Source organism: Ciona robusta, chromosome 10 (genome assembly GCF_009617815.1).
Source record: "Ciona robusta chromosome 10, ASM961781v2".
Taxonomy (NCBI): Eukaryota; Metazoa; Chordata; class Ascidiacea; order Phlebobranchia; family Cionidae; genus Ciona; species Ciona robusta.
This window is the reverse complement of record NC_143244.1, coordinates 6212241-6227231: the sequence shown is the minus strand read 5'-3', so window position 1 is coordinate 6227231 and position 14991 is coordinate 6212241. Positions and strand designations below refer to the sequence as shown.

At 34.0% G+C, this 14991-nt stretch overlaps 3 protein-coding genes across 4 annotated transcripts; 1 reads left to right on the top strand and 2 right to left on the bottom strand.

Annotated features, from left to right (window-relative positions):
* Positions 1-280: 280 nt before the first annotated feature.
* On the bottom strand, positions 281-4640 carry LOC149730118 (eukaryotic initiation factor 4A-III). Its single transcript, XM_089887272.1, has 11 exons — positions 4330-4640; positions 4108-4180; positions 3689-3818; positions 3378-3510; positions 3018-3151; positions 2666-2754; positions 2236-2374; positions 1855-1970; positions 1395-1511; positions 936-1054; positions 281-563 (listed from the first exon to the last, which is right to left on the bottom strand). The coding sequence occupies exons 1-11, from the start codon at positions 4490-4492 to the stop codon at positions 547-549; spliced, it is 1230 nt and encodes a 409-aa protein (XP_089743398.1). The 5' UTR covers positions 4493-4640; the 3' UTR covers positions 281-546.
* Positions 4641-5152: 512 nt separating this feature from the next.
* On the top strand, positions 5153-13358 carry LOC149730117 (ubiquitin-associated and SH3 domain-containing protein B-like). Its single transcript, XM_089887264.1, has 17 exons — positions 5153-5572; positions 5629-5682; positions 5736-5812; positions 5864-5973; positions 6029-6230; positions 6440-6612; positions 7084-7190; positions 7397-7510; positions 7745-7868; positions 8071-8220; positions 8362-8500; positions 8935-9044; positions 9701-9806; positions 10011-10082; positions 10254-10424; positions 10764-10870; positions 11160-13358. The coding sequence occupies exons 1-17, from the start codon at positions 5463-5465 to the stop codon at positions 11289-11291; spliced, it is 2058 nt and encodes a 685-aa protein (XP_089743390.1). The 5' UTR covers positions 5153-5462; the 3' UTR covers positions 11292-13358.
* On the bottom strand, positions 12471-14897 carry LOC149730116 (prenylated Rab acceptor protein 1-like). 2 transcript variants are annotated; one of them, XM_089887281.1, is made up of 5 exons: positions 14744-14897; positions 14225-14431; positions 13999-14096; positions 13588-13725; positions 12471-13356 (listed from the first exon to the last, which is right to left on the bottom strand). In XM_089887281.1, exons 1-4 carry the CDS (start codon positions 14794-14796, stop codon positions 13601-13603), a joined length of 483 nt encoding a protein of 160 aa, XP_089743407.1. In that variant the 5' UTR covers positions 14797-14897; the 3' UTR covers positions 12471-13356; positions 13588-13600. The 2 variants fall into 2 exon arrangements, with proteins under 2 accessions (XP_089743407.1, XP_089743406.1); XM_089887280.1 differs by having other exon boundaries at positions 13624-13725.
* Between the last annotated feature and the right edge of the window lie 94 nt (positions 14898-14991).

Below are 14991 nucleotides of genomic sequence, written 5' to 3'. Positions count from 1 at the left end.
ACCATGGCCTTGAGCATGACACAACAGAGTTTCTTCAACGCAGCAGTAACATCAACTAAACACATAACATAAAATCAGAAGTCTAACCCCATGTTTTAGTGGTCTGGCAACTGCATTGTAACCAAAATAGAGGGTTTGCTCGATACCGTTGGAAAGCATACATTGCTTCAACCCAGTGATCACTAACGAGTTGTAGCACCCTGGGTGTTGGACTAATATAGGCTAAATGTAAACTATGATGTCCTACTGTAACCTACAAAAAAAAAACAGAACACAAATATAAAATCGAAGTTTCATTTATTTTCAAGATCTCAAAAAAAGTTTTAAAATTGGTACGAAACATTTTACATTATGACTACTGAAAGGCCGTTTGGATATTCACAAATTGTATTCGCGCTGACTACGTAAAAATGCATGTCTCTGGTCTGGGATAAAATATACAGATGTTCTACACAGCATAAAGAAACTGCGTGTATGTTGTGGTTATTCAACATGCTTAAAAATTGTTTCAAGCCATGAAGACGAACAAGTTTTCTACCATCTTGTTCAGATCAAGTCAGAAACTGAAAACAAAAAAATTAAAATTTATATTTACGTCCAGTATGTACTTTCATTACTATGTAAATTAAACACATGGGAACTTGTAAGTGGCACGAGGTGTATGAAACAGTACACTTGTGGTATAACAACTGTCGTTTCCCCCCCACATAAGAATGGATAACATTAAGTTACATTCATTTATTCTCTATTATCGAATAATTTATGTTATGCAATAAATCTGTCATTTAAAAGTATTTTGTTTCTGACAACGTAATATGGTGGGGTAAGATCTTATGTTGTGTCTCATCATGACGGCACGCCGTGAATATGTCAGAGTGGGACTATTATTCCAAAACAATGACATCATTTCTACATTGAAAAATATAAGTACTTACCATTCATGGGCATTTCATCAATTTGTGTGGAGTAATATTGCTCAATATCACGCAAGATACGAATATCATCGTTCTTAACAAAGTTGATAGACACACCCTTTCTGCCATAACGTCCAGATCTGTCGGAAAAATGTAAGAGAATTAAATGAGATAACTTATGGAAGAATGCAAATGGGGTAATATAAAAAATGTTAGCCAATTAGATTTTTAGAGAAATTATAATTAGTGGTTTTGGGTATAGGGTAATGAGACAATCATTTGTAGCATAAATCTAAAAACCCTTACATGCCTCGGAATAGAACCTATATAGACTTACAGAATATAATAGGACTCCTATGCCTACAGAATGGAAAGTTTAATTATGGCAATGGCCCATATTAAATATAATAAAGGTAAAAGTATCAGCCAAATTTATTGTTTGCATCCAGACTGTACCAACTGCATTAATGGTTGCGTTACCTTCCAATCCTATGAATGTAAAGTTCTCTGTTGTTCGGTAGATCATAGTTGATAATGAGAGATACTTGTGGAACATCCAATCCACGAGCCCAAACATCAGTGCAGATCAATACACGACTGTTGAAACATTAGAGTTACATTTAAAGTGATACGATTTATTTAATATTTGCTTTGACACGTTAAGAGGGAAAGTAAAGTTTTAAATTTAAGGTACTAGATGAAGTTGTTACAATTGTCCAACAAAAAAATTGTAGTACCACTAATAAGAAGCTACCATGCATTACCAATTTTTTCTTTAAATAATAATAAACGACATTTTTATTCCAGCTAAAATTTCAACTTTCAACTTATAAGTTAACATGCATTACTAGTAGTAACAATAACATGTTGTATTAATTTGCCTGCAAGCATAATTTGCCCTCATTTCCACCAGTGTGAAACACATAATTAATACCATTACCTTTCTCCTGATCTGAATTGTTTCATAATTTCAGTCCTCTCCTTCTGTGGCATATCACCATGCATACACAATACAGTGAAGTTGGCATCTCGCATTTTTTCAGTCAGCCAGTCAACCTAGTAGGCAATGTTTTAAAAATTTAAAAAAAAACTGGAAAAAGGCAAATAAATGCACAGTAAAGAGATTCTCAATTTTTGCCAGTACTCTGCTATAAGTTTTATTAGTAATAATAAATCTATTCTTAATTTAAAAAAATCATAACTTTTAATTAACATAATTTAAAGAAAATATGCAACACTCTGCTAGGTCACTAAATGGCATACATCGAAAACAAGTAAAACCATACAAACTAGTTGATAGCTACAGGCTGGTTGAACCCACCTTACGCTTTGTGTTGCAGAATATGACAGCTTGTGTGATGGTAAGAGTATCATAAAGATCACATAAAGTGTCGAACTTCCATTCCTCCTTGTCTACAGCTACGAAGAACTGCTTGATGCCCTCTAGTGTCAGTTCATCACTGTAAAACGAAGAGAACTTCCAGTTTTTGCCAATTATATGTAAAAGTCTTAGATGTTACATTTTTTCAGTAAAATAAATTTACAGTTATTTTGTTTAAAATACAGTTACACCTATAGTAGTAAAACCTAGGAAACCTTATTGATAAACATTTCAAATGCAATGTACTGAGACTCTGCGTAGTTTCTATAGACACCTAACACTAACAGCAAGGTAAAAACTACAATTCGTAAACATATGATGAATGGTTAGCATACAACAGTGTTTGATTATAAAAGGTTAGTAAAGTTACCGTTTGACAAGAATTCTGATCGGGTCAGTCATGAACTTGTTTGTCATCTCAAGGATTTCGTGCGGAAGTGTAGCACTCAATAATACAACCTGGTGGGTAATAGTATTAGATAACCGCTATTTCTTTACTCATTGTAGCTTAACGAAGATTAATCAGTTGTGGTTTCTTTGGTGAACTTTGAGCCTGTATAAGCTAAGACATTATACACTATGTTCTAGTATAAGCATCATGTTAATTTATAACAAAATCTAGGGTGACAAGGCCAAAGTAGTTAAGTAGCGATACACTCAAAGATTAGTCAACAAATATAAGGAACCTCATTGAATAAAAAGCCATTTTAATAGAAAGCTACCTGTATTGCTGGCGGCAAATATCGGTAAACGTCGTAAATTTGTTCTTTGAATCCTTTGTTCAACATTTCATCGGATTCATCGAGAATTAACATCTTGATGGAACGAGTACGGAGACTTCTTCTGCGGATCATGTCTGTGGTGGGTGGATAATATGATTATGTTGGTCAGTTTAATGAACTTTACTGTGCTATTTAAATTATGTTTTTTTAAGCTGGGGATATTTGCTAGGCTGCCATGATTAGCTAAGTTGGCTGAAGCTAGCAAAGCAACTATATGTAGTTGTTAATGATAAAAACCAATGAAGAAATAAATATATAATTGTACACAAACATGAATATACTACAAACGCCTTCAATTACCGAATACACGCCCTGGTGTTCCAGACACAACATGTTGACCATAATCCAATTTACGAATGTCCTCTCCTACGTTTGTACCTCCAATACAAGCATGACATTGTACTGACATGTAATCACCAAGGGCAAGAATAACCTGAAGGAAAATACGGGTTAGATCAATATAAGATATTTAGTAAAAAGAAAAGGGCTAGTGTTGGGGATTATTTTGTAACAGATGGAAATGCTTGTGAAAAATCTATCTTTTATGTCTTATTAACCTGTCACCAATAAAACTGTATTGCGTTTCTGTACTCTATATTTAAGATTTTAACCTTTTGAATCTGTTGGGCCAATTCTCTTGTTGGGGAAAGCACCAGAGCTTGAGTATCACGAAGTTGGGTGTCGATCATCTGAAGGACGGAGATGGAGAATGTGGCAGTTTTACCAGTACCGGATTGAGCCCTGGAATTAACAGAAGATGAATGTAACTTACTTTAACCTCTCACGGCCGGGAACTGACAGTTGCTGCCGTTAAGGGTCTTGCCCAAAGACACATACGTCGACAATGGTAGCAACGACGAGCTTTGAACCCATTACCTCTGGGTCACAAATAGCTGCGCTAACCACTTGTCACGGCGCCAGGCAGAGATATTAAAATGAAACAGGATTTTCATTGGTTAGGTTATGTAATTTTTCTATTAATTGTATATTTGATTCTTTAATTCCAATCCATGATATTGCAACAACTTACTGTGCAATGACATCCCTGCCTTTTGTGATTTGCTTGATTGCTCTTTGTTGAATTGCTGATGGTTTTTCAAATCCTAGAATTAAAAAACTGGTTAGGGCCAACTGGAAAAATTAAATAATATTATACGGACTAATACAAATAATAATACTAAGTGCATGTATAATATAAAAAGGACATATAAATAGTCGAATTCAAAGCAGATAAACTAAGAGTAGGATTTACCATAAGCATATATTCCTCTTAGTAAATCTTCCCTCAGTCCCATAGAATCAAAAGTTGCGGTGACATCAACCTCTTCTGAAGTTTCAAACGTAACTTTTGACATATCATTATCTTTCTTTACGTTGCGAACGGCAGAACCACCACTTCGCTCAAATGTTGCCATTTTATATTATTTTTACGACCAATGATAAAACTGAATGATCCTAACTTGTAATAACCTCGAAATTAACGTAAGTTACACATATAATTGGAGAAAAATTACCAGAGAACCAATAAACGCTTAACGAAAGCAAATAAACCTTTATAAACTCTAAACACATTTCTAAAACCAAGAACAAAACTTGCGGCAAGCGCCAAGCGAAATTCGTTTTTCTATTAAAATGGATAGTACCTAAAACTTGGATAATTTAGAGAAAATGGTAGACAATAAAATCGTTGGTCTCAGTTACATTTTTATATTCGAAAAAGTGTTAAATTGGTAAATATCATTCTAAGTTAACAATTTTGTTTTTTAACTGCTTATTGTAATGAGAAAATACTTAAGAAAATTTGACAAACCAAGACTGTATATTTTCCAGTCATCCACAATAGTCACACACGTCATTCATTAAAACGAATGAAATATATTAAAATAGCACAACTTTAATTGTATAGTTGTTACCAACAAATGAAACAACCAAAAATTGCACACAATTTAACCATTCACCTTACAAATATGAAAAAAATTATATCACCCACTTATATAAACAAGACTCTTTTTATCAGTACAAACCTAATCACAATGTTGACATAAATTGTATCTTCTTTCAAATATCTTTCAATATAGAAGATATTGTATGTAGCTTTATAAATCTTTAGTCAAGGAACTAATGACGCAATACACGATAGTTTACGCTTGGGCGCACTCTCATATAAGGTATTTTGATAGGTTTTGGTTGGTTGGTGATTAATACAAGATCTCCAGACGTTATACAGACACATTTTAACGCGAGCACTTCCTATTAACAGGATGCTACCATCGTCAAACAAAAGGCCTCATACAATAGATTCAGCCTGGTATTGAACATAATTCTACAACACTGAGAGCTAGATTAAATTTAAAATACAGTGAAGGGATTAACAAAGCATCAGATATGGCAAATGCCCAGGGTTTATTTCTACAGCAAAATGCAGCGGATACTTTACTTCGAAACACATCTTCTCTTCAAGTTTTACTCAATATGGGGTTCCCGAAAGACAGAGCGTAAATACACTACACTAAAAGGTTTTTGAATTTTTTCTAAAATGAGTCATTTACAGTTTAAAAGCGTTGGCGGCAACAGGGGATGCTGGAGTACAGGTCGCATGTGACTGGTTAGTTTTTTTTTATATGGTACTTATTAATTGCTAACAAGCCTTTCGAACAGGATTTTTGCTCATGTAAAAGACCCAACATTAGACCAAGTAACTCCAAGGGAATTTATTCTATATGCATGTCCAACAGGTTTGATGAAGTAGTTAAGAGTTTACAGCTTCACTAACATGACATTTTCAGGGCCATTTGGTTTACAACTCGAAGAGTTCTGGCAGCAATCGTTGGCCACTTGTGGGCGTAATGGAGTACACAGCTCATTTCCACACATAACCCTATGTTCATTTTTTAAAGTAATGTATATTAGCATGTTTATATGGGCATCTATCAATTTAAAACCTGTTACAGTGTAAAGATGAAATGGTTTCAAAGTTGGTCAGGTCGGTTACAAATGCTTGCCAGAGAATATGCAGCAAGGGCTGCCCAGCAAAATTCGCAGTGGAATATTTTTCAACCCAAAACTATGTTGGGCTTTTTCTTGAAGAAAATGCAGCCCAGTTTCTTCGCAACCTTTCAGAACAGTTCGCTGAAGAAGCAAAAACTTTAGCAGGTAGTAACTACCTAATCGTTTTTGACTGATTTTAAAATGTATATATAAACAAATCTGTTCAACCAAACAAACAGTATTTTATTATTGTAACTTTCTAACTTATTTATCCTTTTGTGGCAGGGCAGCGTCAGTTGTAAAAACAGAAGTGTTCTTAAAGTATAATAAAAAACAGTTCTTTATTATACACTAAAATGTATATTGTATTTTAGGAACCAAAGTTGAACCACATAGCAACAAGCAGCTTCATATTACACTGGCATATAAATTCCCAACAAACCAATTTACAAAACTTGAAGAGTTGGCAAAGAAACTTGATTTAAATAAACCATCAGCTTGGGAGGTTCGGTTATATTCAAAGGACCCGAAATTTGGAGACTGTGAGGTAATAAAGGTGGCTGTACACAGTATCTGGAATTCCTCCGTTTTGTCAGGATTTCGCTGCTGAATGCGGAACTCGGTAATGGGTTTGCATACGACTTCACAGGCGAATTTGTAGTCGGATACTGTGTACAGCCACCTTAGGAAAACAGACATGACAAATTGACAATTGCTGTATTTCACAACATAATGGGGCATTAGGTGCCTAACTATTTTCCACAAGTTTGGCCTATTTAGAAAATAAAGTGGGGAATAGATTCTGATGTTAAAGAATAAGAATTAGCTTACTATCATTGTTCATTTTTAGTAAGCAGATGTCTTTAAGACTTGCCGTAACCACTTTCTCTTATACATTGATAGCGGATATGGCTGATAGCATAAACCGTATGGGATCATTTTTTTGTTCAAAAAAATATTTGCATATGTTTTATTTTTTCAATTGCTTTTAGTTTCATTTCGTTTTACACTCACACAGACACTACGAGTGTTGTATCCATATTCACCAACTTCCGAAACACATCTTCAGCTCATCAATGGTGATTGCATCTTTGTAGGTCCTGAAGATGTTTCTGACGCTTCCAAGTTAGTGACTCTTGTTAAAGTTTTTAGTTGTAAGTAATGTAGACTGCAATTGAGACATGTTATTTTCTGTGGAGGAAATTCCTACCATATGGGATGCCAAGGAACCTAGCCAGAGTTAGCCCATTTGCACAAATACTTGTTTATCAATTTCTCTGTTCAAGTCATTAATTAACAAGTGGTTAAATTAGTCATTATGTTTTTCCTAGGTCTAGCTTTGAGGGTTGGTTCTATGGCACATCATGGATGACTGGGTGTAGTGGTTTCTTCCCAGCCACCCACACAGAGAAATCAACAGACACAGATACATGGACAATACACAAGTGGGTTCTGTCCTTTATTTCAAAGCCTAATGTTTTTTTCCATTTTGTGTTGGTCATTTAAAAAAAAAAAGTTGACACAGAGAATGCGGGTCTAAACAAATTGAACTGTTGTAAAAATACAATTTTAATTAGCTCAATGTTTGAGCTAAAAACCTAGAAAATAGGGTCCAAAAACAATTGAACAAATCTGCTTGCTTGACATTCTATGGTTTATCAATGTCCTGTGGTTTCCAGGAACTGTGTGCTGACAAGTAAAGCAACCGCTTCGGATGACGGACGAAAGTTGCAACGAAAATATTCGCGAGGGGCTGACGAATTCCACACATCTGGTTATAGTTCACAAACCTTACTACAGAATGTAAGGACTTATATATTATATGAAAAATATTATATACTGCTACTGACATTGTTTCAAATAGTAGTAATTATAACTTATAATCATACGAATAGCATTCTTGAATAGATATGCCCCCAAAACAGCCTTTAACCTATTATAAACATCATCACCACATGTTTGTTTAATATCAATATAAAACTCATTTCTTCCTTATCATAACAAGGATATAGCTGAAGTGCCAGAAATAGATGAACCAACACACCAGCAAATAGAAAGTAGAGACCGAAGTAGACACGTACCAGTACCAAGCAACTCTGGGGTTGTCACAACTGACCCACCACCTAGACCACCCAAAGATGATGTTTACGCCCAGGTAAACGTTCGGAAATAAATTTGCCTAAACGTGTCATAGAGTGTAGTTTGGTTTAGTTAAATGGCCAGAGCGATAATGCCTTTAAATTTTACATAATTATACACAGGAAATTTTTAAAAAGATGAAAATATTTTTGTTTAGGTTCAAAAACCTAAAGGTATCTCCCCTGTACTGCCAACAATGAACCAAAGATCACGAAGAATTTATATTTTCCGTCACGCTGAGCGAGTGGATGTCACGTTTGGGAAACAGTGGATTAAAATGTCATTTGATGAACAAGGTAGTGTAGAAAGGTATTTTGTGCACAACTCTTGACAAAGGGTAGTTTTCGTAAGGAATACCTGAGATTTATTTTGTCTGGTTGGTAAAGTTGATTGACAAAATATGCTTGTCACATTTTATTTTCATTTTTTGCATTTTTTTTATAATTGAAAACCTCATAATTGATTATCTGTTTGTGCATTGTGTAAACTTAAAGAAATTTTGTTTCATGTATGAAAGTTTATCCGAAACAGAAGTTGTTGTAGTAGCTAGTGGTAGCTATTTATTATTACAACGCTCAACACAACGGTATATTGTACAGGAGTGCTGCCCACATAACCGCCCATGCAGTTTCATGTTTAAAGAGTGATTAATAGTCAAAGCACATGTCAGTTAATCTATAACAACAATGTTTAAATGCTGATAATATTTACAATATTTAAATACCCTTAGGCCACTATCACCGGAAAAACCTTAACATGCCGCAAAAGATTCCAAAACGACTTGGTGGGCCCGAAGATTTTAACCACGATAGCCCTATTACTGAGATGGGTTTGTACCAGGTATGTGGAATGCCAGTCCCAGCTTTAGTTTATCTGGTTTTTATTATCTATGTTACTTGATAAAAATACTAATGTTGAAATTTCCTTGGAAGAACATTATATAGCTATTTAAAAGCAAGTCATGTTATTTTTGCATATTAAAATGTTTATGCGAATAGCGATGCGTATAAAGTCGTCATTTGGTAATTCGTTAACCGCGTTGTTTAACTTGTTTTGCATGGTCATCAATTTATGCTCGTATAAACATTGAGTTAGCCTATTTTAGCACAATGTTGCTAATTTAAGTTTATAATATAATTTCTGATACTTTATGATGTTATTACCAACTTAAAACTGTAAAAATAATACCCGAAAAAAATTAGGTTCTTAAAAGTGAAACCGTCCTTTCACCATACTCTTTACACGCATAATGCGAGTAACAACCAACCTTCTACAGCAGATGACACGCTTATGACGCTATGCGTGCCAACTTTGTTTTTGCGAATAAACATGCGAGTTCTTACGCGCATAATACCTACCTTGCAAAAAGGGTATTAGGTGACCTGGAATTTAGACCAGAGCTGGCACATTACTTTAACACCTGGTTTCCTGTTATGAAAGCTTTACAACTTTAAATATATTCACAGATGGTATATGTCTATTGTTTAACATTACAGGCATTTTTGACTGGTCAAGGTCTTAGAGGGGTTGGGGTGAATTTTAGCCACGTTTTTTCAAGTCCTTCGCTAAGATGTCTACAGACTGCGAATGCTATTTTGAAGGGTAAGACAATGTGTTTAATTCCATAGACATTATTCTATGCTAAAACACATATTATAATTTAATAGGTAAATGTAATATTTAAAATATACTTGGTGAATCAACTGGGTATAAGCCAAGGTATTGAATATAGAAAAAAATTTTGTTTAGGAAAAAAACGCATGAAAAAGCTAGTCATTTTATCATATTCATATAATTAATATCCAGGTATGGGCGATGACAAGAAATTGAACGTAAACGTTGATCTTGCGTTATATGAGTGGATGAAGTGGAGTCCAGGTTAATACTTATATCATAGGCTATAATTTTGTTAAATATGTGATTTTGTGACAAATATGGGATATTGTGATCTGAAAATTAATGAAATGAAATTCGTCATCAAAATCAAGTTTAAATCTGCATATTTATAAAGATACTGTCTCATGGTAAATGTTCACCATTTAACACTAGGTGGATTGCCCAAGTTTATGGATGCTTCAAGTATGAACAACTTTGGAATAAAGGTCGACAAGAATTATCGAAGTTGGGTTTCTGAAGATGACATGCCGCATAATGAAAGATGCAGCGATTATTTCAAGCGGTGTCATAAGTTTATATCAAGAGTTGCAAAGGAAACAAAAGGTTTGTGTTTAAGTCTTATGTTTGGAATGCATTACATCTATTGTTGTATAATATACATTATGGAGAATATTTCAAAATTCACAGCTTTTTAAACATGAGGTAATGGGTAAACTCTAAATCCGGGGTCCACCGGCATGCTTCCTGCCTCCCTGTAGAACCTTACCAATTTAGCATAAAAAAGTTTTGTAAACATAGTTTTTGATGTAGTCACTATACTTGCACCATTTTCAACAATATTAGGTTTTTATGTAACACAACTGTTTTTGCTAAGAAATTTATTTACAAATTATTTAACAACTTTAATATATCCAACAAAATAATGAAACTTACAACCAACAGGAGATATATTGATCACCGGGCATGCAGGATCCCTAGATGGTCTCTCCCGTCAAATACAAGGGTTAAGCCCACGACCAATGCCAGAGTTTGTAGGAATTGTAACTAAGGTAAGCTTTTCTGTTCATACAGTTATTTAAGGTCTATTTCTACTATAAATGAATGAATAAATGTGACTTTGTTCATTCCCGCCTGGCCGGAGAAAGACAGTTATTATAACACAGATGTTGATACACCTCGTGCCAGCTTACGATTTACCAAGTAGCCTACTATACATAGAATTTCGTAATACATGTATGTGTTGGTATGTTTGTATATATATATATATTATATAAATAATGCGAACGTCACATATTTTGTTGATATTTATTGGTGCTTTAATATGGTTTCTATGTTCAGATTCCTTACTGTGGATCACTAGTGCTTGAAGATTGTCCAGAGTTGGGTATCTGGCAAATTGTTGACCCTCCGTACCCCCCTTTAACCCACGCCCCTAACCCTAGGTTTGATTGGAAGATATTACAAGGATAGATTATCTCTGTGGGTTATACACTGTGCACGATACAACATAGTTCTCTCATGTGTAATGTCAGGTAGGATTTACACACAGCAGAGAAAAAGTAAAGAAAAATGATTTCTGCTGGAATATTACGTTCTTTCTTATTTCTGCCTAATACTACCTGTTACTGCTGCAATTACTGTTAACATTCAAAAGTGCTCTCTGTCTTAAGTTCCAAGTTTGGTTCTCTTGCTGCCTTTTTCTCGTTATTTTTGACTATCCAGGGCAGAGAGAGATAAGTTACTGTAGTCCAGAATCACAGATTTCTTAATGTGTGTCCTTGTTTTTTCATCTGCATTCTATCCTCAAAACTTTTTTCGTAACTTAGCATAGCTCTTCTTACTTGTGTACATGGTCACTTTCGATTTTCGCTCTATTATCGTGTGCAATTTTTTTGCCGAAATTTTTGAACCTTAAACCGGGAAGTGTTTCCAGTTTAAACTTGCTTGCCTCACATAGTTGATTAGCAATGAGATTAATCAGTCAGAGGTAACACTGTTAACAGTATAACACTTGAAAATTATAACTTAAAAGCCCAATAATTGTTCAGTGGGTTCCTTTTTTGTAAATTAGCTTTTGTATTTGCACTTGATAACCAAGATACTTATCTCGCCAATCATTGTCTTTGTATTTTCAAATAAACTTTATATGGAAGAACATGTTTTAGTGCCTCTACACCTCTTAGTTGGAAAAATGCTTTAGTCTGGAACAATAAGGTTAAACTACAATTAAGTTCAACACCGTAAAGACTTTATGTACCTCAGATTCAAAATCAATAGTAAAAATGTAAGAATCTTTATGTATCATTAATTGGTGGCAAGCAAAACTAGCCCTTAAACCTATAATCTCCGTTTAGTAACGCAATGTATTAACCAAGCAATCCTTGGCAATACAGAAAGTGCTAGGCTATTTGTTTTGGTTGGGTTGCCTACTACTTTGGTGCACAATGCCTTGGCTGTTGGTTTAAAGTAAATTGTTTTTATTATGTTTAGGAAATGTTGGGTAAATAGTTTCGAGAAAGAGTTGCCAAAGCTTTATTTTTTATTAATACCTAATATTTTCTTTAAAAAAAGGTTGAGAAACACAACATTATTCATGACCTACCTCGTTATAGCAGTACCTAATTATTTAATTTACTACAACTTAATATATTTTAAATTTGAATAGCAAGAATATGGTTTTATTTAACTTAATACATGAATAGCATTTACCAGTCCTACGCATTGATAATGTAGTAGCAAGTATAGGCTATGTTTCAAGTGCATTTATACATAATACCAAGGTAATAAAAACAGGGTCACTTCAAGCATGCTATATAAACTAATCCTTTAAAATATTGACTTTGAATCTAAAGCTTCAACAACTAAATATTGTAAGATCCACACTCAAGGCACAATTTAAGCACAATATATAAAGTTTCCGTAACATACGGGGAGCCTAGGATGACATGGCACCTAAACTTAAAACAGAGGTGACATCACATGTACCACAGTTTCCAGAAATAAAAAAGATTTTACCCCGCTTGTATGTATCTATACGAACAAGCAGAGCCAAAGTATATATAATATTCACCACATTATTTAATTAGGTTTTCTTTGCTTGCAACTATGGGTTAACTGCATTTTTACAATGACGCCCCAGAATCACTAAAAGTTTAAAAAAGTGACTTTATGTTTTAACTACAAACTTTTAAGAACTGTTTCAATACTATTGGGGTAATGTAATACAGAAAAGCAGTACGTAAGGTTTTAGGATTCTTATATATTAATATACAAAGAAAAGATTATTAGCTATGCACTTTATCCAATCCCAGACTTTTCTTCTTTTTTGCATTCTTTCATTGTCTGGTGAAAGAATTAACGTGGGAGAAAAAGGCTAAAATAGGTTTTCTTGGGTTAAGTAAAGCTGTGTAAGCTAATGGAAGCATCTGTGGAAAGATTTAAACAGTTTCCATGAAAGGGGTTTCATCCTCTGTCGTTCCTTCCTCGGGAGAAATGTGAAATGAAGCGTGAAGAGCAACGAGGAGAAAAGAAACGCCTGGGTGATGTTGCAAAAATAATGGAATAGGGTTGAAAATTGTTTACAACAGAAGCTCAGAAACAGTTAATTAACCAAAATGTTTTGTTTCGGGAAAAGGTTAAGAAAACTACCTAACTGTTTTATTTTAGCTTGTCAAATGATTTGATAATCGTAAAACAGATGTACCGAAAAATCTTTTAGAAACCAATTCACACATCTGAAATTTTGCAGGATACTTTGTATATATACCTTATTTGTGCAATTAAAAAAACTTTCTCCTCTCACCTAAAACCCAAAAAACAGCAGCACCAGCTCCAGCAACAAAGAAAAGTGGGAACGTTAACGCACCGGCAACAGCATATTGTTGCATATGTGTTATTTCATGACCTGGGATAAACATGAATATTATGAATATACTAAATTAAAGTGTACTTGTCCTAAAAAACAGATATATATATTGTTATATCCCATTATAGTATCCTACAGTCCCTACAAATGGAAAAACAGACTAAATTCGTAAGCTAGCCTTAGGTTTATAAAACCCGTGTCATAAAGACTGTGGTTCCGTCTACGCTAGGATAAAGTTAGTTATGTTCATTCCTACATACATTTAACAATAATGTATACAAAATTGATGACTGATTGAAAATAAAATATTACCTAATATTTTGATGTTTGATTTCTCATTTTTCACGTGTATAACGTAACAAGCGCCAAGAAATATAAGCAGAGCAATCAACAATAATGGTGATGTGATTCTGTGACAAAAACATTTGTTATTTTTAATTTATTGCTCACAAACATGCCCAGATTTTAAGGTTGCATTTTTTTATCTGGCCGATAAAATGTGTTAAAGCTAACAATACAAGCTAGAAGTATAACTTACATGCAGTAAATGATTAGGCCTGAAAATACAAACAAGTAATTCGTTTGATAATGCTCCATGTTCTTAACTGATCGTTTTGTCCACTGGGAGATGCTAGAGGGCTTGCGAAACTTATTTGTATTAATGAAATCTGACCATGGTCGAACACTGTTTCTTCTTTGAGTTATCCATTCACGCGCTGCTGGGCTATTCATCTTTTTTAAAGATCTGCAAAGTGACAAAGTTAAATTTAGTGTATAAATACATATGTTAAAATATTAAAAGTTGCAATTAGCCAATTACTAATTCAAACTACACAAATTACTGGTAACTAAAACAGATTCTAAAATAACAATGCCATAGCTTAAAATTAACATCTAATGAATATAAATACATAATTAACTATTCAACGAGAGCAGATGCCTCAAAGCTCAAACTTTCTAAACTTTAAGAAGCTAAAACTTTATGTTGAAGCCAATACTACAGTTACGAATTACCCTTTAACATTAGTTCACTCTATATTACATTATCATTACTTACCCAGTAATTCCTTCAGTACTGATTTCAGTTACTGGAATTTCAGAATCAGTCATAATATGTTATAAATACTTATATAATCTATTTCTGCGTATTACAATTTACGGTAAATATGGTTACAAACACAACAAACCGCGGCATGAAAAAAACAACCATTCGTACAGACTTACTGACTTTCTAAAACGTAAGCACATAACATGTTGCACTACTGTCTGCTTGCTTACGTGTTCCGTAATAAGGTTTCTATAGAT